This window comes from Labrus bergylta, chromosome 16 (genome assembly GCF_963930695.1).
Source record: "Labrus bergylta chromosome 16, fLabBer1.1, whole genome shotgun sequence".
In the NCBI taxonomy this organism is placed as follows: domain Eukaryota; kingdom Metazoa; phylum Chordata; class Actinopteri; order Labriformes; family Labridae; genus Labrus; species Labrus bergylta.
In genome coordinates this window covers 17,435,121-17,459,497 of record NC_089210.1, presented here as the reverse complement: position 1 = coordinate 17,459,497, position 24,377 = coordinate 17,435,121, and the positions used below count along the sequence as shown (strand labels likewise).

Below are 24,377 nucleotides of genomic sequence, written 5' to 3'. Positions count from 1 at the left end.
CTAATGCACTAGTTGCATAAAACAGTGAATGCTTAAGACTGTGAAATGCATGTGATATGCTATCAAAACAACCAAAAGCTATGAAAAACATTTCATGCTTTTATTATTACATTTGCATTCGAGTCAAAAGAAGACAGTGATAGTCTCAATCAGATATCACAGATTTGATTTATTTTTCTTTCATTTTGAAATGACATAAATTTTAATTTTGTGTTGATTCTTGCGATCGGATGATTGCCGATTTCTGGAGCGACTGAATTTTGTTTCATTTATCAGAATGAGTTGCTTTTGATTGCAAGAGTTTACTTGTGACAAATATAAATGCAATATAGAGTTTCAATCAAGTAATATAGATAAAAAAAAAAAAAAAAAAGATCTGTTTGTGAAAAGACTATATGCTCAATGTTCATGTGTGCGTGTGCGTGAGTTTAAGCGTGTTTGTGTTTGTGTGCACGCCTCACCCCTTTCTGCCATTCCTCGCGCTCAGGGTCCATACCAAAGGGTCTAATCTTGCAGGGTAACTTGTCATTCTCTCAGCAGCGACAGACCTGACGGTTGGGAAAATCTACGCTGCCATGATGATCATGGAGTACTACCGGCAGAGCAAAATCAAGCGCTCACAGGCACTTCGGGATGAGCAGGTACTGGTGTCTCAAAGAGAACAACACTCTCCTCTCTTTGCATCCGACCCCTTAAAGTGTAAGGCAGACTGACGCACTGAAATCAAGGCTCCCGGGCTGTAACCCCATTCATAAAAATCCAGGACTGTGACAACCCTTCTCCACATCCAGGGATCATTATTCAGCCTCTAAAAATGGGCATTCATGATCATGGGGCAAATCTCAACTCTTATATGCACTGCCCCTCTTCTAACACCATAACCAGTGCTGCCATCTGGTGGCACAAATGTGTAACTTTCCTGCTCTCACAGGGATCGTAGCACTGGCACGGTGCAGAAAGAACCTCCCCTTAGGAATTTCTCATTCTTTAAAGCGCTTGGTCATACGCATCTACAGCTATGTAGTGGATTACATGACTGAAGATATCGGGGGGTTTTGGTGTTAAGCAGGTTAAGAGTTGTCACAGTCCCCGAGGTGCCCGTGCCTTTTACGTCACAGGAGCGCTCATTATGGCTCCTTCTCCTCAGCTTGATTCTCTCCCGTGTCGACTGCTTGAAAAGATTCTGTACCTCCTCACTCCCCTTCACCCATGCCTGTAACCTGGGACAGTTAAGATTTGCATCATGGTATTGCTGCACTGTTCTGTACTCTGACAAAGCTGTTCCCTGTCAAAGGAAGAGACGCACAAAGCTAGCTGACATGAATTCTGCTGTATTCCATCTTCATATCATATTATAGCATCGTATCAGATCTGATGTTTTAGGGTCGTTACAGGTTAAGCGTGTCCTGTTGCAGCACCTCTGTATCAGTTGTGTCTTAAGTATTGGTGTAAAGTCCACACTTAACCCCTGCATTCACCCTAGTTAGTTTGTAACTTAAGAAGTTGTGTCATTGTTTGGTTGCTGCACCAGAGAGACGTAAGGTTCATCTTAACTACTACTACAAACTAACTAAAATATGGTTGCAAAAATGCTGCTTCAACCCAGTGCTGTTCCGCACCTTCTTCCCCGTAAACTTCATTCAAAATGTTTTGCCCCTTCTGGACATAATCTCATCTCGGCAAGAAATGTATAGAATGACACTGGAGGTTTGTTTTTTTCATCCATCATTTATTTAGGATCAGGTAATAGCTGCTTTAAAACTATGGGGAAAAAAAAGGTAATAGTGTCGTTCTGAGGACTTATATTTGATTGACAATGAATGTAGCCCTTTGTCCCATCATGCATTTCACCTGCTATGTTCCCCTCTGCAGGATTGTTGCAGTGTTTATCTCCCATGATGACCAATCCCTCCTTTGACCGAAGCCCCTCCTATATCACTCCCCGATTTATTCTTAATGCAATGCCTCTGCTTCTGCAAACGTCTTTGGTTTTATTTTTATTTTTCAGTTGATATTACGACATTAAACCAATCAGATGAAACCCGCAATGTTTACTGATCCATATACTTTCCTTATTGGATCTTATTAAACACTCTTATGGTTTGACATCTGGACCTGGACATCTCAGAGGGTTTCCAGGTCCCAGAGTGCACTTTGAGTCCAACCATCTCATTCTCCCGCTGCTGGGCATCAGTTGCTCTAAAGTTACCCCCCCCCCCCTCGTTTCTTCCTCCTGCATTACCTCTTCTGCCTCGCTCTGCTTCAGCCGACAGCCCGCCCTCTCTCTCTCCACATGTCCTCTGTTCCTGCTCTGCTCCTTCTCCCTCCATTTCCCTGTCAGTCTGCCTGATAGCTGGCGACGGCCATGTTGTATATCTCACACAGAATCGAACACCATTACTGTTTCAGCGCGTGGAGCCACCTTCCCCGACCCAGGACGGGGGTCCGGGACTTAACAACGCTCTGCCTCCGCCTAACACAACAGAGACGGCCAACAGCCTGTGAGTGTGTGACAATGACATGCTCTACTTTACAGGACATGAGAGCGGTGCCGTTAAGAAAGTTGTGTCTTTGATGGTGTGTGTGTGTGTTTGCGCGGGCGTGTGTGTGTGTGTGTGTGTGTGTGTGTGTGTGTGTGTGTGTGTGTGTGTGTGTGTGTGTGTGTGTGTGTGTGTGTGTGTGTGTGTGTGTGTGTGTGTGTGTGTGTGTGTGTGTGTGTGTAGGCCGGTGGGAGGCGGGATCCCGGAGAGCCAATCATGGGTGACGGCTCGTGCTCAGGAGATGTCCCAGAAGGTGGGCAGCTGGAGTCCTGAGGGACACCCTGAGGACGGCCTGGGAAGCATGAGCAACTCTCAGGTAGAAAGCTCAGATACACACACACGCTGAGGATCGCACACTGAAACACACACTCTCACACACACACACGATTGTATTCATTAAGTTTGTGTGACAAGTACTCAAACACTCGATCCATTCAACATTTGTCCTGACTTTCATGTCATTGCTGCCAAATGAAATCCAAAAGAACCACTGAGGACGATACAACGGGAAAACAAACTGTGATCTGCGAACAGTAACAGATTTAAATCGCCATGGAAACCAGTGCCCCTTCCAGGTTTATAATTAGGACCTGAGGTCTGTGTTTGCCTCTATTTAAACTAAGGTTAACGTAAAATGCAGCTACTTATTGTCGATCAGGTCAACGTGACATCATCATTAATGAAAAGAAGAGCACTGCTTCTAAATACTGCATGTACTGTTTAATCTGACGCAGCCATATTACAAAAAAACAAAGAGAGGTTCAGAGCTCATACTGGCCCATCTGTAACGCTTTATTGCGATCTGTCTTTCCTTGATTATTCAGTTAGCATCGTCATGTGGATAACTAGTCTCATCCCTCAACCGTCTTCAGGGTGTCATCATATGAAACCTCTCTGTTTGTAGACCTCCTGGAGTCGGCCCGTGTTACAAGGTCACCTCTCCACATCCACTGTTAGAGGTCTGGAGATGTTTAAACTGAGTTTGATAGAAGAGAGCAGCTTTGGCTACACACAGCTCAATAAGAGGGCTCATCATAAAACACAAAGAACAACAAGAGGATGTTAGTCTCACCTCATTGTTGTTTGGTTTCTGAATCGTTGGGCAGCAAGCAAAGACCGCATGTGGTAGAAGAACACTTAATATAATGCAAATAAAATTAATTTCCTAGTTGTTAGCGTGGAGGCTAATTCAGCTAATATTGTAAACTTAAACAGAAGTTTTGTTGAAGAGATGAAGTTAAACTGAAGCCCTCGCTGCCATATTTAGCTCCACTTCTGGAAGTATACGTCAAACAAAATACACTTTGGAAACCAAAATGTTGCTGGAGGACGGCAACCAATCTGCAACAACCCAAACAGTTCCCATAAGGAGTGCTAATGCTAAATGCTAATTCAAAAACACATGCAAAAATCCAAAACAACATGCAACAACTAAGAACACACCGACGTAGTTTTCTGTTTGAGCTTTCACACTTGCACAAAAGCTGCATGTGTGAACACAAAAAGCTAGAATGTTTCACTCCGACTTTACCTGGAGTTTTTCCTGCCGGTCGCCTGGTGAATTCTCCATGTGATTATGGGTTGAGCTGATGTGAGAACGCAGCAAGAGATTCACTGTGATCAAGCAGGAGGAGGGGGGTGATGTTGATAATCTGGACCCCGCCCACTGAGGGATAGCCCCCCACTGAGAGGCGTCTGTGTGAACAAGCGACTCAGGATGATTTCAGGGGCAGTCTGTCTGAAATTTTCAAGACACAGAAAGTGAAAACGGCTCGTGTCTGTCTCTGACTTCGCAGCGTGTTTGCTGTTTATACAGTAGTTTCTTTCGGCTCTTTGCATCATGTTGTCTTCATTCGGGGCGTCTCTGTCGAAGTGTTTGTTTTGGACTTTTGCATGTATTGAAGAGCTTACGTCATTATTAAATTTTAGAGCACATTTTTCTTAATGTAAATTCTTTGGAACGGTTGCCGCTGCACACAATAGACTGTCATCATTTCCTTCTCCCAATGCACCTGGGTAATAATAATGCACAGGTATGTTTTTCTAAATTTTCTTTGGAATACACTCAAGCTTGTCCTCGATTGACTCCCCCTCATCGTGCCGTAGACAAAGGATCTTTGTATTATTTTAGCAGCTTCTTTTCTCAAAGCAACATTTGCAAACACAAAAATAAGATGTTGATAATGATCTGTAAGACCCGACCACAAATCCCTTGTTTACATTCATTGCTAGACTAAGAAATATGAGGACAAATAAAGACGATAAAGTCCCTCTTCACACACACTCACTCAGCTTTTCCCACTAACCACTCTGACCTCCCTGGGAGCCTCGGTTCTCTGCTTTCTTTGGATAACAAACTCTCCCACCTGTCCCCCTGCTCCCTCTCAGTTTTCATGGCAGCCATCTCCTGCTCTCCTGCTCTGTTTACAGACGGTAGAGATGAGAGAGATGGGGCAGGATGGTTACTCGGATACTGAGCACTTTCCACCAATGGAAGGCCATGGCAGGGCCGCTTCCATGCCCCGCCTCCCGGGCGACAACCAAGTGAGCAGCATTCTCACCTTTCCACTCTCCCCCCCCCCCCCCCATTTTCTGTGTTCCTCACCCGCTTTGGTTGGAAACGGTCATATTCTCAAATGTCTGACTTGTCGCTCAAACATTTATTGCTGTGGTTGCTCTTAATCCAAGAGGGAGGAAGTTTAGGATCGTTGCATTTCTCGTTGGTATTTTCTTTTGCCCCAGATCAACGTGCAGAATGAGAATATTCCGACAGACTAACAGACTAATTAATCCAGATTAAAAAATTCTTCTGAATCTTGAAGACATGGATTCAAAAGGAATCACAGCAAGACAAAGTCAGACCTTCTGCTTCTCTGTTCTCCTCTCCCCCTGTTGTCTCCTGTCATCCTGACACATGCATGCAGGTTTTTTTTTTTTGGTTTTTTTTAACTGTGATCGTCCCGTTTTCCACCCGACACACTCATCCATTTTATATTCTTTCATATTCTGGTGAGCGCTCTGGTTGTCATACTCACACAACATAATTATAAATACAAAAACACACACACATGCACACTTCTGTGCCCTCCATTATTTTCCTCTTCTTCTTTTTGATTTCTTTATCTTTTTTTGTACTAAACTGTCTCTTCCTTTTCTATCGAAGGTTTTTGCCTGTGCTGAACTCTTTATGAATTTTGGGGGGGTTTTATTCCCCCCCCCAGGACTGGAACCAGCATGTCATTGTGTGTGTGTGTGTGTGTGTGTGTGTGTGTGTGTGTGTGTGTGTGTGTGTGTGTGTATGTGTGCGAGTGTGTGTGTGTGTGTGTGTGTGTGTGTGTGTTACAGAAGTGTGTGTGTGGGGAGGTGTGTGTTGTTTACACGAGTGTGCTCTGTAGTTTTTTCACTGTGCTCTGTTTTTGTTTTGTCACTCTGTTGTCTGCTGTGTGAATTAACTGTACCTGTGCGTGTTTGCGACGATGCATATCCATTTGTGTGTGTGTGTGTGTGTGTGTGTGTGTGTGTGTGTGTGTTTTGCTAATTGTCGTCACTGCTGTTGTGACCGCGCTGCTGTTGATTGAGCATTTTTCATGGTGACCTTTGTCTCTGTGACCCCGTGTGGGCACCATCCACCCTCGTGTCCGTGGTAAGTGTTTCTCTTCCACCGTCACTGCAGCTTCGGTGTCTAATCACTCTCTCTCTCTCTCTCTCTCTCTCTCTCTCTCTCTCCACCCTGGCACCCCCGTCTCTGTTTTGGTTGAACCTCCACCTAATTGTGCTCCTCTGTCCCCCTTTTTTTCTCTTCCATTGTGTATCAAACCATCCTCTCCTCCTCCCTTCCCTCTTTCTTCTTTCTGGTTCTGTGTGTGTGCTCCATGTGTGTCCACTCCTTTGGTGTATTTGTGGCTCTTTGTGTGTGTGTGTGTGTGTGTGTGTGTGTGTCTTCTCTGTGCTCGTACAGCAGCGGAGGAAGGGGAAACAACGTGGCAGTAACCTCAGTGTATGTACCCTGTCTTCCCTGTCTCGTCTCTCTCTCTCTCTCTCTCCCTCTCTCTCTCTCTCTCTTTCTCTCTCTTCTCCCTTGTGAAACTTGTTTTTCCTCATCCGTCATGTCTCCATGTTGTCTCTTTATCTTGGGAAGCTTTTTCCGTCTCTAAGATATATTCAGAGAACTCTCTTTTGCATGACAAAAATCTTATGCCAGCCCAGCTTCCCAAACTAATCCCAGCATCCTTAGCTTCCAGTGTCATGCACCAAACGCAATGTGTGTTTGGTTTCTGGGCCGTACTCTGCACGTCTCCTGTCGTTGTAAACCATCATGCCACACTGTCTCGTGGCCTCTGTGTGTCCTTTCACTCTCTCTGCGTCTCTCTTTTTCTCTGAGCTGCTTGTGCTTTGTTGCTCTGTGTCTTCATGCCTGTGTACTCGATGCTGTCTATGTCTCCCCATCTGTGTTAAGAGTCTTCATTCATCCCTGCCTACTTGCATGCAAGAAAGTAGTTAAAAGTGTGTGAGAGTTTGTGAAGATGGCGAGAGTATGAACGAGGAATGATTCAGGTGTGATCGAGTATGAATGGAGGTGTTGTTGGGATTCTCAGTGCTACTTCTTTGAGGACAGATAATCTGTTTTATTTTTTTAAAAACATCCACCAGTTGATTTGTCACTTAACTCTGAAAATCAGGCCGCCTGCCTAAAAGATCTAGCACTGAAGTAGCCTGATATGGTTTACATGTCCAGGTCAGAGAACGTGTGGCTCCATAGGCTCTGTCCTGCTGTCCCCACATCAGAGCATGAGCACTCAGGACAACACCTATGTAGCTGCCTGCATGGCTGGATAAAACTGTATTGAAACTGCAGAAGTAGAGGAGTTTGTGCAGCCTGGAATGTTCCATGTTCAGGGGTTTAGGGGGGTGGTGAGGATGGAGGACTGCTGCGAGTCGTACTGACCCTTCTACTCCCTTTTTTTTTTCTCTGTTACAAAGCAACTCCAGACGCATGGAAGGCATGGCCATTTGCCATCATCTATCTGATTCTTTTTTTTTTTATTCTTTTCTCTTGTGCAACTTTTTTATTTCTCTGTAAAAGGGATCGGCAGTTAGTGTAGTTAAAACCCTGAGCCGTTTTTTCAGAGGAGATATTTGGTGGCTCGCCCAGGTGTTGAAGAAAAACGTCTGAATTCCTCAAATTCTTTAAGGTGTAATATGCAAGATTTTTAAGAAATATAGAGGAGATATCACAGAGAGAAGTCAAACTCTGACCTCTGCGTTCACTCCGACGGGACGGTGCTTCTTTCACCCAGAGGCTCGAACTTGTTCCATGCATGTTTTTTCCCTCTCTAACCGTTAGTCCTGCCACCGTGTGGGGGAAGAGAGATGGCTCCGCCCACTCAGGGACGCTGTTTGTAGCAGCTTGATGGAGTAGAGCAACATTGCAGGGCAACCAAACAGACTTTCTGAGATGAAGAAAACACTGTGATTGGTCGAAAATACTTGAAAGAAATAAGAACAAAATCCACTTGGGCTGCACATCAGAATGAAGGTTAAAACTCAATAAGGTGGTGCCCCGCTTTCAGCTGGTTTACTATTGGACCTGCTCCAGTTTTAACAAGCTAGCAAGCTGCAAACTGGTTGTAGGTTGAAAGGTGAAACATGGACAACTGTACAGCTCCCAGCGGCGCCGGGACTGTGAAACACGTGCAGAACCCCGAGTCCAGATTGGGTCTGATTGAGGTGTTTACATGCAACCACGTTATCCATGTGTGTCTTTGAGAAATTCATCTCAACATGATTTCAATCGGTCTAACATTATTGTAAAAGTCCAGTTTTCGTCCGACTCACAGTAATTCCACGTCTCCCGATCTGCATGTTACCGTACTGAGTGGTGCTAAAGTGTGACTTCTACTGGCACGGCATTTGCATATTATACCTTTAAAGAATAAAGAGGAGTCTGTGTTGCAGGTAAGGACACAGTTTGATGAAGCTGCTCTTTGCAGGACACAAAGAAATTCAAAAGGGAGAGAGTACTTCAGCTTAAGGAAAAAGAGTTAACAGCCTGTGTTCGATTGGATATTTCAAAAGTATGAGCGCTTAAACAAGCCGAGGCTGAAGACTACACACCTGCCACTTCGATTCTTTTTTTCCAGAAGGGAAGGGTTATCTCATGTTTATATTTTTTAAAGGAGCATATTGATTAGGAGGTTATTATAAATGCAGGGGTGTGTGAATATGTGATGTGGGAGGAGGACGGATTGGCTCTCATGGAGTAAAATCAACAGAGCTCATTCACATACAAACATAAACACACATACACACCCGTTACCTCTCAGAAAACATCAACAGACATTCAAAGGAAACATCTCTCCCTCTCTCTCCCTCCCTGCCATGGTGCTCTCTCTCTCTCTCTCTCTCTCTCTCTCTCTCTCTCTCTCTTTCTTTCACTCTCAGACCATCAGCGACAGCAGTCCCATGAAGCGCTCGGCATCGTCTCTGGGCCACAGCAGGTCCGGGCGTGGACACCGGGACAAAGGAGGACCGGACGACTACACGATGGAGCGTGTGCCCGAGGAGGGGAGGACCTCCAGACACGGACACCGGCGAAAAGAGCGGAGTCATCGGGCGTCTGAAAGGTCCCTCTGTCGATACACGGAGGCTGACACAGGTGGGGCAGAACAAAACCCCCACACTTATGTTTTCTTTAAGTTTGGTATTATGTTGTTGCCTATATCAAAACAATCTTTATCACTGTTTACACTACTCATGTCTCTGCACCTTCAGGCCTCGGCACAGACCTGAGCACGACCACGCAGTCAGGCGACCTCAAAGACAAGGACCGGGACAGGGATCGCGGCCGGTCCAAAGACCGCAAGCACCACCATCATCACCACCACCACCACGGCTCCGTGGACAAAGAGCGCTATGTAGCAGAGCGGGGTGGCGAGTACGGACACAGGCACTCCCGCGAGAGAGAGCAAGACCGGGAGAGGGAGAGAGAGAGGGACCGGCGCTGGTCTCGATCGCCCAGCGAGGGACGCGAGTGCCTGACACACAGACAGGTGGGCTAACGGGGATTTGTGTGCATGAGGTTTTTTTTTCACTCATTTTAAGGGATACACTAAAAAACGATCACAGAATCAGGGCGCTGGTGGCGCAGTGGTTAGTGCACGCACCCCATGTATGGAGGTTATAGTCCTCAAAGCGGGCGGCCCAGGTTCAAATCCAGCCTGTGTCTCCTGTCCTGCATATCATTCCCTATTCTCTCGCTCCCTGATTTCTGACTCTATCCACTGTCCTAGCTCTCTAATAAAGAAACAAAAAGCCCAAAAATAAATCTTTAAAGGTTTTATATGTGATTTTTAACACTTAAATGTAATAGAAATCAAGTATATCCTCTGAAAATAACTCTGTGAGTCATGACTGTAACACCCGAGTCCCACTGTCTGTGATGCTTTCCGAGTTTTCCGAGTCCTATCTTCAGTTTGTTTACATCGCCGGGACGGCCGGCTGACTCCTCCCCTTGCAAATAAAAGTAGTTTAATTGAGGGACTAGAGAAAAGAAGAATAACATACTGTACTCACTGCTTAACTGTGTTTCTAGATCACGCTCATTTCAGGTAAATTTACATGCAGTGTGAAGATACCAGCATAATAAAGATCGCTAGCATTAGCATGCTAACACAACAATGCATCGCGAGTTGTTTTGGTTTCATGCTGGTGCTCAAGGGCGACATCTGCTGGATCAAAAGTCACATATAAAGCCTTTAAGAAAAAATAAAAAAAAAAGATCACAGAACAGTCTCTAGTTCAATCACAGGACTTTTTAACTACTCGCTCCTGTCTTTGAATTAGAGGCCGAGGTGTGTTGTCGTCATAAGCAACATGTCAGCTGCGTTCAAATTGGCAAAATGAATCTTTTTAGAAATTCATATGTAAATCTGTATTTTACAACATGCACACAAACGTTATATTTGTGGGAATTCTCATGTGAATAAAAGTTATGTTTTTTATTTAAATGAACCGTCTGTGTTCCAACAGTCCAGCAAATATACATTATGAATGTATATTTGAGTTTCCTGACTTCTGTCCTCCCTGAATGTTTGAGACCCTAAAAGTTCCCCCTCACTACGGCATCCTTTCCCAAAATCAAACCTTAGCAAAAATAACCTGTGAGACGCCCGGTGTTCAGCCGGATGTTTCATATTATGACTTGAAAGTTCTTGCACAGGACGATGAATTGGGGAAGGATGGTTTCCTCCCATCAGAATGTGGACATTTGTGTTATTAGTAGAAACTGTTTAGAACTCATCATGTTTTGAGCTCTGGTAAAACAGAAAAAAAAAAAAAGAGAGAAACACCTTTTTGATTCTTTTGACCCTGTTCCACATTTGTTGCTCCTGAAATCAACCCTTTACCCTTTTTTTCTCCTGTTGTCTTTTGTTTCCTTGTTTCCTTTCCTCTGCGTAACATGTTGCTTCTCCATGTCTGGTTGCTGTTTGGAATCTGTTTCTTTTTTATCCACCTCTTCTGCTCCTCTCTTACTTTTCAATGCCTGTCATTTCTCTTCTGGTGCTTCTTCTCTTCTCGTCGCCGTGCTTTCTTTGTTGTTGTCTTTCTTTCTGGACTCTCTCTCTTTCCCATCCTCTCCTTTATTCTACATGTTCTGTCGTTGAATTTGTTGGTTCGTTCTTTTTATTTGCTTTATTTCACTTTTCGTGTAGGGCAGTAGTTCGGTCAGCGGGAGTCCCGTCCCCTCGACCTCGGGGACCAGTACGCCACGTCGAGGTCGAAGACAGTTGCCTCAGACCCCCGCGACCCCCCGGCCTCATGTGACCTACTCCCCTGTTGTACGTAAGGCAATGCCCGCGCCGCCCGGGGGACCACAGGGTCGACCCCCGGCCCCCGCCCCACGCCATTTTTCTCCTGAGCCTCCACAAGGCCAGGGCCCTCCCCCTACTGGCCCCCCGATGGCTCATCATGGCGGACCCCGACAGGGTCATCACCCCCCCCGCTCGCTGGGGAGACACAGGTGGAGGAGGCGGCGGCTCCATGGAAGGGGACGCCTGCTTTTACAACCAGGACTATGAGCCCCACCATGAACCCCCTGCCTACGAGCAGAGCCCCATGCAGGGTGGCAACCCCCACCCACATGCTCTGGCCAATCACCCGCTGCCTCCTCCTCCACAACCGCACAACCCCCATCCCCTCCCTCCCCCCCAGTCCCATCCTGTGAACAACCCTCATCCTCATCCTCATCCTCACCCGCCGCCCCACCAACAGCCCAATCGCACCTCACCGAGGACTGTCCACCACGCCCCCCCGCCCACGACCGCCCTGACCGGGCCTGGGCAGGGACAGATGCAGCAGGCCGCCCAGCGCCGCCTCCCCAACGGCTACCGCTCTTCATCGCCTTCCACACACCTCCACGGACCGCCACACACCGGACCTCACAAGGTCCCCCCTCCAGCCGGGCATCCGAGGGGTCCCCGCAAGGGCCTGCATGAACCCTACGGCGACACGGAGGCTGACGACTGGTGCTAGCCTCTGGGGACGGGGGAGGGGCTTAAATTAGAAAAAAGATTTGATCGACGGACGGACGGAACAAAGAAAATAGGAAGCTCTGAGCCAGAGCCCTGACTGCCAAGGGGACACCATGAATATTCGTTCTTGTCCGTTCAATTTCTTTCCCTCTCTTCCTCTGGGTGGCACGTCCCAGAACGTCAGGCGTTATGACGGACGGGTGTCAGGATGAAGGGATGAAATAAAAAATGCTGAGGCAGCATCTGGAGACAAAAATGTGTAAGGTGTAAGGACAAATCACCTCCACGATCTGCGTGCAGCGTCGACGCGTTCGTCTCTGATGCCAAATAAGACTTAACCTCAAACTGCAGTTTTTAAGGATGCAAGCAGGAGAGAGCTGATGGACGAGAGTCTTTTGTGTGTCTTAAATTTATGCCTCTGGCAAAGAGCTACAGCCACTTACAAGATGTCAAGAGTCGCGACTCGACAAGAGACACTTAACAGTCTGAAACGAAAGAACAACCGCTGTTTGTTTGTTTTTTTTGCCTCTTGAAGCTGACTTCATTTAAGTTAGCTTCAAAAAAAGAATCAAATCCAACCCTCCCAGCCACCAGTTGAATATTGATGAGTTTTATCATCTGTGTTTTTAAATAAAAAAACTATCAATCAGCCCTCCACCTGTATGAGGTGAGAAGGCTCAGTGGATGGGAGAGTTGGGAAGTGTTCGACGGGGTGACAGGTCCCCCTCGGTTTAAAATCCTGAGGACCGGATGGGTGTGTCGGGGGGGGGGGGGGGGGGGGGGGGGCCACACACCAGAGAACACCCTCCTCCAAAAAACAAACAATGTCACCAACCCCTCGACTCTGCAACCTTTGGGAGAAGAAAAACAAAAAAAAATGGAGATGGTTTTCAGAAACGAGAAAAACATACAAACCAGTAACTGTTTTCTTGCAGTATTTCTTCTTCTACTCCTGCTTCTTCTTCCTCCTTCTCTTCTACTTCTTCAAAACATTGAAGCTTGAATCTTCTGTTGCACCCCCACACAGCTTCGGTTTTTAGACTTGCGGAGTTGTACACCCTGTTGAATCCTGCATGAATGATACAAAAAAAAATACTAATAATAGCAACAATGAGAATCTACTGTATGCGGGGGGAAACTTTACTTGGTCATTTCTCTTGTGGTCTTTAGGGTTTCTCTCTCTTTCTGTTTCTCTTTCTCTCTCCTCTGTAGGACATTCCTCTCTCTGTACCTTCACAAACACTCGAATCAAGTGACAGAGGGGATCGGATATTTCATTTATCTACTTCTAGAAGGAACAGAATGATTACGTTTTGCTTGCTTGTCCGTGTTTTTCCGTGCCAGATGCCTGCCACTGATACAGCTCGAAATTGCACAGATTTTTTTGTGAAAGTAACTTTTTTATAACTAAAGTGATACTCTGAAAAATGAAACACTGGGAAGCAGGGTAAAGCGGTTTAAAGGACGCTGTGTCCTTATCGGGTCCAACAAATCAGAAACATTTTAAAGTCTTCCAGGGTGTGGGGGTTAAAAACAGAGACTTTAGAGAGAAAGAGACCAAAAAGAAAAGCACAGGAAGGAGAGAAACTCTTCATCTTTGTTTTCTTTGTCACTGACCGTAAATAACGGATAAAAAAGATGATGTAATAATGATGATTATGATGTTTGTGATAATGAGACAGGTTCTCCATGATTGGTCTAATATTCTGTTGTATGTGTTTATTTTTTTAATCTCAGCTAATCATTTTTCCAACCCTGAGGTGGAGCTCGAACCCACAGATGCATTGTGGGGGATTGAGTCTGCAGGAGGGCAGGCGGGGGGGTCGGGGATTTCTAAAAGCAGACTAAAAGGTTGTTGTCATTTTTTTCCCCCCGACACATGAAGATTATATCGATGTAAGAGAGCGGCTCGATTAAATAAATGTCTGCCCTCCTGCAGACGCTGAAGCGGAGTTCCAGCACTTCATGTGACCTCGCGGTGGCGCTATATGACAAATTTTGAGTTTTTAAGTGTCTCTCCCTTTAGTGAACATAGACTCAGTGCACCAAGAAAACAGTTTAGCTCATTCTCTCACTTGTAGAGCACCTTGTCTGTGTTCACCTTGTGTAAACACAGACGACTGAATGGCACTGTTCAGACGGGTTGGAGAAAAGATGTCTGGGCCTTTTTTTTGTGTTTTCCTGGAAAAGCACCTGTTGTTCTGTGGATCACTCTTTATAAGTGTTTATCTCTGTGTGCCTCGAACTAACACTGGTCACTAATGCACACCACTGTCAGCCCCGACATTTGTTCTTTTTACTTTAAATGTGTTTGATTTCTTTGACTTTAGAGGCCCATCACACGTTGACCAGGGAATGCACCGAAAAATAGAAAAGAAAAAAAACTGCCTATTAGTGTCTTTCCAACCTCAGTGGAATGTCACAGACGAGTATTTTTTCACATCACTACACTTAAAAATCAGAAAGCACACTAGGTATGTAGCTCCTGGTTGTGGTGTGTGTATGTGTGTGTGTGCGCGCGCGTGTGTATGTGTGTGTGTTTGCGCATGGAAGTAGGTGCCTGTACATGGGTGAGTGTGTTTCTGATTATTTTTTATGCTTTGGTTTCACTGCTTGATTTTCTTTCTAATCTTTGTCTCCAGAGATTTTTTAAACCTTCTGTGTGTGTGTGTGTGTGTGTGTGTGTGTGTGTGTGTGTGTGTGTGTGTGTGTGCGCTGTGTGTGTGTGTGTGAGATGTCAGTATCCCCTGAATGAAACAGGCAAAATCCCGAGCATTCACCCACCCATCTTTGTGTCAATGCTGCAGTGAAATCCACTAACACGCTGATTAACCACACAAAGTCTTCAAAAAGCAATGTAAAGCCGCAACTGAGAAGAAAAAAAAGAAGTTTTTTTTAAGTACAAAAGATTTAAAAAAAAGGAAAAAATATCTAGTTCCAGAAATGCATGTGCTATGTGCATGCCACACCGTGGGTTAACAGTCATCTTCAGGACATAAAAAGAAAAAGCAGATTAATGAATTCAGAGGAATAAAAAAAAAAGATATATAAATAGATAGATGTTTTTAAAAAGCAACGTTTTCTTTTTTCCTTCTATTTTTGAGAACAAAAAAGGATAAAAATGCAAAAAAAAAAAAAAAAAAGTCTAAAGATGAGAAAAAAAAGAGGCTTTGGTGAGAAGAGTAAGTCTCGTTTGATTTCTTCTGTTACATGGGGTTGAGGCACAACACGACCATGTTCAGGACACCACAAAAAAGAACTGTTTTTAATGAAAAAAAAATCAATATAAAGAAAAGAAAGTACAGTTCAGACGATGGTGTATTCTCCCCTCTCCTCTCTGTGGGGGTCAGGGGGCCGCAGCGAGCCATCATGATGATGTTCTCATGATGATGGCGGCCTTGAACCCTTGATCTCTCACTCACTCCTGCTCTCTCTCTCTCTCTAACTCTTTCTCTCTCTCTCTCTCTCTCACACTCTTATCTGTCACACTCTCAACCTGTCTCACCGCTATTTCTTACCAGTGCATTTTGTAATTCCAAACAGAACTCTTCCTAAAGAATAAAATCCAGAGAGAATGCACACTGCTTCGTCTCCTTTCTTGTCCTTGTTCTTGCTTCAGTCTTTCACAGTGGGAGGATGTGTTTCCTGACTCTGACATGTGTTGGTTAAATGTGTTATTTCCACATTAACTCCTCTGTCATCCTGCAGGAGGCTCATGTTTTACCTGCGACACTCCAGCTGTCTATTCATGCTTTCACACTTGTGCTTTAAAAAGTGCCTATGAATGCAGCAGCCACATTTTTCACTATGACTTAAGTCGGTTTGAGAGCCAAAGTTAGCATCAGCTCGGCTCGTAGTACCTGAAGCTTCACTGAAAATAATAATAATAATAACTTTATTTATATAGCACCTTTAAAAAACAAATGTTTACAAAGTGCTGTGACAGACACAAAGCAAATACAGCAAAACAACAACAGAACAGAGATCAACAGAGAGGGCAAAATTGTAAAAATGCAAATAACAGGAATAATATAGATTCAACCAGCAGGTATGGAGAGGCAGTTCAGTACAATGAAGGAAAATGAGTTTAAAATCAACCAGGAGAGAACAAAATTTAAATTGAGGGAGAGTGAGACGACATCACATCATAGGCTGTAAACAGAAGGGGTAAACGGGACATTGGTTAAATGAATAAAGCAACAGAGAGCTGAAGAGTTAAACGATAAAAGGAGTAGGAATTAAGAGAGCAGTAGAATTAATACAGGAAGGGATACATATAAAGGCTAAAACATTTAAAGAAGAGAAAGATGGGAGAGATGTTGATCAAACCCTACCCGTGAAAAAAAAAGTGCTCCATTATGCTTTAAAGCTGCATTTGAATTGTTTTGTCACTGTGGCCACTGGAGGGCAGTAGAACCATCTTGTGTCTTTCATTTACCCCTAGTGTGAATCTGCCAAAATAGTTGCTAAATGCTTCACTATGTTCACCAGCTATCCCTTTCTCTGTCTGACCATCGTCTGGTGCATGAAGGTAAATTGAATGTTTTCACATTTTTGGAAAGCAGCTGCCTGCTGTGGCTGCAAGAGAGTTCATGAGAATTTAGATGTAACGTATAAGACAATTTGAAGAAGAAGAATGAGGCTAAGAGAGTATGCTGTGCACCTTAGAGCAACTGCACAGCGGGTAGGTAGGTGAGGTGGTCACTTCACTGAAAGGCATCTTCCAAATACACCGAGTCGTTTGACCATTTTTAGCAACAAAAAAAAACTGAGTGAATGCAGCTTTAAATAAACAAACCAATGGGGCTCATATCCACTAATGGTTCAGAGTCAATTCAGCACACATGCTTAACTCTTTTTCGATCTGGATGCTTGACTTTTATGTGATTTTTAAAGACCAAAATATCCAGAGAAAATGTCTGAAGCCTTTAGCTCGGCCTTGTGGAGGTCATAAATGTGTCAGCATATTTATGCTCACTGAGCTTGCGTATGAAGGAAAGCACGAGGGAGGGAGGGGGGGGAGGAGGGTAAAGAAAGTGTTTGGTTGACCTGAATTGATAAGAAGGTGAACGAGTGTGTGTTTGCATGACGTGTGTATTTTCACAAGCATGCCCAGACAGTTCCAGCCCCTCCTCCCACTCTGTGTACACAGACTGGGAGCTCTGGTTTCAGCCGGAAGAATAGGCAGGGGGCCCCAGGGGGCTCCCAGAGGCACTTCCCCCCACATTCCTTCTTCTGTTGTTCACACCCCCGTCCCCGTCCCCCCGTCCCCATGCAGCTCCCCTCTGTGAGGGCATTCCAAAACCTACAACCTTGGCGCTTAAATATACAAAGTTTGATTTAGCTTACACACACACACATATCTGTTGTGTACACTCGTACTTCTAAACGATGACTTTGAAAGTGGTTTAATTTTCCAGGAGCTTAACCGTTTTTCTTTGGAAATGTGTGAGAAATGCATTTCTCTGTAAATAACCTTATCTTCCTTACTCAGCTTGAGCATTACTGATTATCTCCCACACTCTGTCATTCATCTATCAACGGACAAGTCAAGTCTTTGTAGTGTAACCTTTTGCCCCTTTACTGCCTGGCCTGAACTATTATGTCACTACAGTACAGAAGGCCCACTAACAACACTTCTTTAAAACTCAGGGGATTCTGATTGTCCTGAGTTTATGGCCAGTCAGAGCCTCTAAAAAACCTCCTCCCCCCCTTCACTAAAGCCGTGGTCTCCTGAATTGTTCCTGCTTTTTTTGTCCTGCAAATGAGTGTGGGGGGAGGAAACAAAACTTCTTCACACCCAAACCAGTTTCCTGTCAAACACTCAAACGCATACTTTCACACCGAGATTATTGCATCATAAGCAGATCACCCACTAACACCACAGCAGCACAATTTAAAACACTGTCAGGTGCTTAAAATTGAGCCACATAGTTTCTCTCAGCTACAACCAAGTTTTGAATGACCATGATCTATCTGTATGCCTGAGAAGCTTCACAGATGCATCACATACCATGTTAAACAAATGTGGAAGGAACAAAAAAAGCACCCAAAAGTCGAAATTCATAAACAGAAATCTTTAATAAATACTGAGGTAGTTGTAGTTATTGAATGGTTTAACAATTTGATATTCAGTCAGCACTCTTGGCACAAAGTCTCAACACTCTCAGAAATGTTCAGTCTGCTGTGTGGAGCAGACAGATCCGCTCTCTTGTGTTCATAAAAAGGCAGTTCAAGGCCTCATCCGGATGAACCAATTCCTTTAGTTCCGCTTTGGGCCGGCTGCACTCAGTCCCTGTTATGAGCCGTGGCCTACAACTAGGCCAAAAGTCACACAGACTACACACCGGGCCCCTTCCTGGAACATGCCCCGGCTTGTTTTGAGTCATGTTTGGGACCTTTATGGCTCAGTGTCCCGGGTCTTTATCCAAAACGGCCTGGAAGGGACGCGTTCAGGGCCCTCATGTTGAAAAGTTTGACTCCCGTTACCTCGTCAAGGTTTCAACACGCTGCAATGATTCTCTGCGGAGGTATGGGGGATGGGGAGACACCCAGCTCACTGCTGCAGTTCACATAGTCAATCAAAACGGAACATACAATGATGGTTCCTTGCTCGAGTTTGGCCTTCTTGCAGGGCAGGAAGTCCGGCTCCACGGCTGCTTTGCCCCGTCGTTTCCTCGAGTGTTGGGTCGGGACACTTGGGTGTAAATTCTCCTTGTTTTCTGCGCCGGGGCGCGCGTGTGCGTCATGGCGCAGCTCCGCGGGGGAACCGGAGGACTCCTGTTCGGGAAGAGGACCCTGGAGTCCCGGCTGAGCACCGGCAGGCTGTGTGATCTCTTCTTCCATTGAGTTGTGGTGTTCACATCCTGGTTCGGCGGTTTCTTCAGGCGCCTGGGCCGCGTGGTAAATGTCCCGTGCGGATTTCATCACCATGGTCAGGAGCAGGCTCCGGTGGAGACGGAGACCACCTCGCTGGGTGCGCGAGCTGTACAGTTTCCCCAAAGCCACGACCATGATCCTCTTGGCCTCCGCGCTGACCTCCATGTCGCAGCTTGTTTTTGAAACGAGTCCAAACACACAGAAGGAAAAGATTAGTGAATAGGAACTCTCCCCTCTGACTCCTAACACAGACACAATACGGAGCAGGCTGCAGGACAACTACTTATCACCTCGGTGACGTCACGCACACATCATCATGTGAAGTTGCCCCGCCCACCGGGCTCATATACCCGGTCATGTTGCTATTTCAGAACAGCCCTGAAACAACTGGTTAGACAGCTGAGACTATAAAATGAGCAGGGCTCCAAAAACAGATATGCGAGGGGGAATTTCTGATGTGATAAAAATCTGCAAACCTCATAGGAGCTTTGATCAAATCTTACAAGCAAGAAAAAGGACAGCAACAAACAACTGGAGCACTGTCATTTGGCTTAATTTGCTGTTAAATTGTACACCAAAATCTGTATTCAGGAGGAAACACATGAGCCTCACATCACCTCCAAAGATGTTTGATTCACACGCTTGTGTATTTAAACCTCACAGAGAGAAATGTGGCCTTCATATATTGAGCTGCTGGATGCTCCAGAAGCGTATAGTTTGGCATTTTACTGTGCATGCTCCACAAACAGTCGTACATGCAGACAGCTCCTGAGTTTGGATTTGCACCTGTTTTTGCAATCATTGCCTACATGTCGAGTAAAAGAGTCAGGCTGTGATGAAAAACTGTTTTGGCTCTTGTTATTATGAGGAAAATCAGTTGAGTAAGAATACTATAAAGTGCAGCTTCTTTGGGGACAGCTTTGCATGTAACTTTAGCTTTATTACACCCAGTCCTTTAAATGATGCTCCGTCACAGTCATTCATTAAAAACAGTGTTGTTTTCCTGACATGCATATATAGATGGTTGTAATTACTGTGTTGGAGCAGAGTTGGGTTTTTTTTTTTTTTTTTTTCATTATACAGAAAAAGATTTACACATGAAGAGTTTGGAACTAACTCTAAGCTACAAAATATATAATAGAACAGTTCAAAACAGGCACCTACAGATGTGCACAGTTTATTATATAATACTCACTATGTAAGGAGTATCTATAGAAAATAAACATATTATAACACATTTATAATCAACTGAAACCCTGATTAAAAGAATTGAACTCTCTGCTTGTTATGAACGTGAAAACAATGTTGCAGGAAAAAAATAGCCCCTGACTTGCATGCATTAAAATGGTAAAATAGTGATCATGGTTTAACCCTTACACTATCATCAACTGTGAATGTACATAGACTATTTAAAACATTTTATGTTCAATAATCTAATCATGTAAATACTGAAATATTGTCCTCTTCATGTACATACACACCTTTATTGTAAATACTGTAAAAACTCTACCTCATGTATATTAACCTTCTGTTACACAATCACATATTTATTATCAATCTCATCTCAGCATTTTTGCACTATACTCACCATTGCACTATTGTCTTATTCAGCCTCTTCTTTGCTCATTTATGTTTATATTTAATGTTCTACTTTTGTACATTGAGAGCACAGTTCACCGAAGACAAATTCCTTGTGTGTGTAAGCGTGCACGGCCAATTAAACTGATCCTGATCAGCATCAATTTAATTGGCCACGTACGCTTACACACACTTTATTTAGTGCAAAACAAACGATGAACAGAAGTACAATAAAGATGTAAAAAAAAAGGCAAAACAACAGCACTGCTCCTACTCTCAAGAAACTCAAATAAAAAACCTTAAAATGATTTTTAAAAAAAAGCAAACCATACAAAAGGTGCAATGCAGGAGCTGTACTGTTGTGTAGGTGTGTGCACGGTTAAGAGAATGTGAAGTGTGGAATAACAGGAATAACTTGAGTCTACTGTATGTTAATGTAACCATCAATCTGATTTAATTACTGTGATGTTAGGTGTCTCTGAAGGCATGATTCAGAATGATTCACACATTTTAACTGTGAGGTTTCAGTTTGATGATTGAAACTTGTAGAGAAGAAACATCTTTGTGTCTGTTTTGAGTCCTTCTCTCACGGCCGAGCTGAACTCTATTCCTCTGCTGCCTTTAACAGTCAGAGGCTCACCCATCCCCCACCGTGCTGTTTCCTCTGGAAGGAAATAAGACCGGGGAGGGGAAGGGAGGGGGGGAGGTGTAGAGTCAGATGCCCATATTTAGCACATCCTGCTCCTGTGGCACATGCAGAGGAAAACCCGTGACGTGAGTGGGAGCCCTTGTTTCCTGAAGCCATTTAAAGTAACAGCACTGACGACTGCATCAGGGAGGCTACTTCCTCCTGACCATATTTGGGCAATGGAATCCATTCCTCGGGGATGTGTCTGATCAGAAACTGCAGTTTATTTACGGTAAAATCAGTATGAGGAAATGAAACATAAATAATATCAGTCAGTTTAAAGTGTGTTGCTGCAGCAGAGTGGAATTTTAAAGAGAAACAGAAAAAGACACAGCCCATTGTTTCCTGAATCAGCCCGGTGCTTTCAGAGGAATGTGTGGTATGCAGGTGATCGTGTCGGGTGTTCAAAAAAAAAAACACCACCAGGCGATGATGTGTTGAATTTCTAAAATCTGCCGTAACAGTCAGAAATAATTTGCTTGTCTCTCTTTGGATGGAAAAGATGAAAGTGAATAGCTTCATGTTCACAGATAAGAGAAAGGGGAAATAACAAAATCACACTCCGTTAATGATGAGAATGATTAGTAAGTAGGCTAATCCCCTTATTTTGAGCTGATCAGTATTCTTCACTTTAAAGAAACAATCTGACTTTGTTTTAGTGATCAACAGTTTCCTGAATGTCATTCAAATCTCTCTGACCTCCTCAGCAGAGTTCATTCCTGAGTGTGAACTCATCGGAAAGGTGCTCTAACATTTCAGTCACATTTCAACAGAGTAAAGAGCGCCCCCGTGTGGTCGCCTCGTGGAGTTGAAGCAAAGCGTTGGAAACTGAAGCTCAAGAGATGATGAACATATTTACCTTTAAGCTTTATTAACAGCCTCAAGATACCTATTCCGCATTTGTAATCCTCTTTTTAAACAATAATTTGTCCTGAGTGCAGTTTATCATGGTTATAATTAAATCCACATCGAGTACCTCAGGTGTATCTCGACCCCTCTGTCAGTGAGATATCAGATAAGAACTTGATGACATTTCATCGGCTTCATCATCAAGACTGTGGTTTCAAAAAACGTTTTCATGTTTCAAAAACTTCTCAAGGCTGCGCTCCAACTCAGAGAATTGGAATATAATACCTTAAACATATTAAATACTGTTTTACCACTAGGGGGCAGCATAGCATTGCAAAAAAAAAAGAAAAGCAAACATGCAATTGGAGACTTTTTATAGGATGCTTTTTTTCTGTGTTTTGGTTTCCAGAATGTATTGTTAGAAACAACTGCTTCTTTTTTTTTTAAATATTTATTTTTGGGCATTTTTTACTTTATGTGATAGGACAGTGGATATGTTACGATATGATATGATATGACACATTTTATTGTCCGCTTTGGGAAATGTGTCTTGGACTCAAAGTGCTGCTATCATCCATCTTCATCTTCTGCTTCAAACTACAACAGGCAGAGAGCAGCATGAGAATCAGGGTCACAAGCAGGGCAGTGCCACTATGGCTGGACTTGAACCTGGGCCGCCCGCTTGGAGGACCATAGCCTCCTAAATGGGGTGCGACCAAACCGCTAGGTCATGTGCACCCCAGAAACACCTGGTTCTGTGATGTATACATCATTGCATGCTGCACTGGAACTTTTTAGAGCTGGAACAAGATTGATGACGGTGATTTGACATTTATGCAGAAAGTTGCTTGATTGGATGCAACAGTTTTTTTGAACAGTGCAGCGAGTTGGAGATCAGGAATGCTCGTTTTATTACTTTGTATAGTTTTGTTGGTCAAAGAAAAGTTCTGTCTTATGTGCAGAGTGGATGTCACGATTGCCTTAAATTCAAAATGAATACAGATATGGACAGCATGAACTGATGAGACAAGAATATGTTGTGTTACCACCAGAGGGCGCTATCAGCGTTTGGTTTCTCTTGTTCAATGTTAAGAGCTGAAGAAGAGAGGCGTACAGATGTGACAGGAGCACAAAGGTGTTTTTGTTAGACTTAATCAGTGTCCCCCCTTTTTATAGAGAAGATAAAAAAAATGTTTATTAGCAACTGAACAACCTTTAGGACTCAGCTTTTTCCAGCTTCACTCCACCTGAACCACCGTAAATAAAAAGAGCCAAACCGTTTTTTTCATTAAAGTCTTTAAAAGGTTTAAAAAATGTACAAAAAGAAGCAAATAAAGTGTGATTCAGAACTGAAATATTTGATCACAGGTCTTCACTTGGAGGAACTATGAGTGTGTATTAGTGAGTCATTGTTTAAACACTCATCACCATCTTTTATTCAAAGCTCAGCTGAAACATTATCACCACATGTATGCTCCTGACCACAAAGTGTTGGAGCTAGTGGCACTAAATTTATGTTTCATGTTTGCCTTAATTGAGGAGCTGCTTGTCAACAGGGAATGCAGGAAACTGCTTGGGGGCCCCCTGGCCAGTAGGGGGCTCCCAAGGGCTGATAAACTTTAAACCACAGCAACGTTTGCAATGACAGTGGAAAGACAGTAGAGGGCCCCGTCTTACAGTACTCACTCACAGTAAAGTAAACGACTGAATGATGCTTGTCTAGTCCTCAATATGGACGAGAGACACTTTAATCTAGCACGGCGCTACACCGGGGCTAGGGGGCGCTATTGCATCATCACAAATCTGTCTAACGCCGTTAAGAGAAAACTTAAAAAGTGAATATAAAGTCATGAAAATCAACTCTTCATAGCTCCCCGTCATATTGGTCAAGCTCCCTCCTAAGCACCAGGTGAAAAAAGTTCCTCATAACCTCCACTAAGGTAATGTGTCGGGTTATTTATAACATCATGGGGATGAACGCTGTTTGGAGGGGCCCCTGTGATTTTTTTTTTTTTGCCTTGGGCCCCAACAGACTCAAAATGGCCGCTGACCACAGTGAGAGTGACGTTATAGTTAGGCACATCGCTGACATGATTGACAGGTGGGCGCTATATAACAGTTTGTCTGGAGATTTAAAACCCGCCTCAGCTCTCTGCCTGTCGTTAGGTTGATTTAAAATTAGGCTGAGACAGGATTTCCAACATGGCGGCTGCTGCCAGACGGCTGACGTCACTCAGGCTTCGTCCATTAATACAATATTTACAGACTATGGTGTCCACTGATGTTTTTTTTTTTACACAACTAAAGTTACTA

General features: G+C 44.1%; 2 protein-coding genes across 2 annotated transcripts in view; one reads left to right on the top strand and one right to left on the bottom strand.

The window, feature by feature from the left end:
* cacna1aa (calcium channel, voltage-dependent, P/Q type, alpha 1A subunit, a) overlaps positions 1-15,649 on the top strand; it is a 91,657-nt gene extending 76,008 nt beyond the window's left edge. The window contains 9 exon segments of the mRNA XM_065964791.1: positions 538-641; positions 2,386-2,501; positions 2,724-2,856; positions 4,971-5,084; positions 6,499-6,537; positions 8,982-9,195; positions 9,312-9,589; positions 11,252-11,545; positions 11,547-15,649. Of these exon segments, the coding sequence (XP_065820863.1) occupies positions 538-641; positions 2,386-2,501; positions 2,724-2,856; positions 4,971-5,084; positions 6,499-6,537; positions 8,982-9,195; positions 9,312-9,589; positions 11,252-11,545; positions 11,547-12,071 (1,817 nt within the window). The 3' untranslated portion in view covers positions 12,072-15,649.
* A 2,483-nt stretch (positions 15,650-18,132) lies between these two features.
* On the bottom strand, positions 18,133-19,213 carry ier2a (immediate early response 2a). The gene has a single exon (XM_020658309.3). The coding sequence runs from the start codon at positions 19,112-19,114 to the stop codon at positions 18,572-18,574; it is 543 nt and encodes a 180-aa protein (XP_020513965.1). The 5' UTR covers positions 19,115-19,213; the 3' UTR covers positions 18,133-18,571.
* Between the last annotated feature and the right edge of the window lie 5,164 nt (positions 19,214-24,377).

Coding starts and splice junctions, on each gene's coding strand:
- ier2a (XM_020658309.3), bottom strand. CDS start 19,114: ATGGAGGTCAGCGCGGAGGCCAAGAGGATCATGGTCGTGGCTTTGGGG.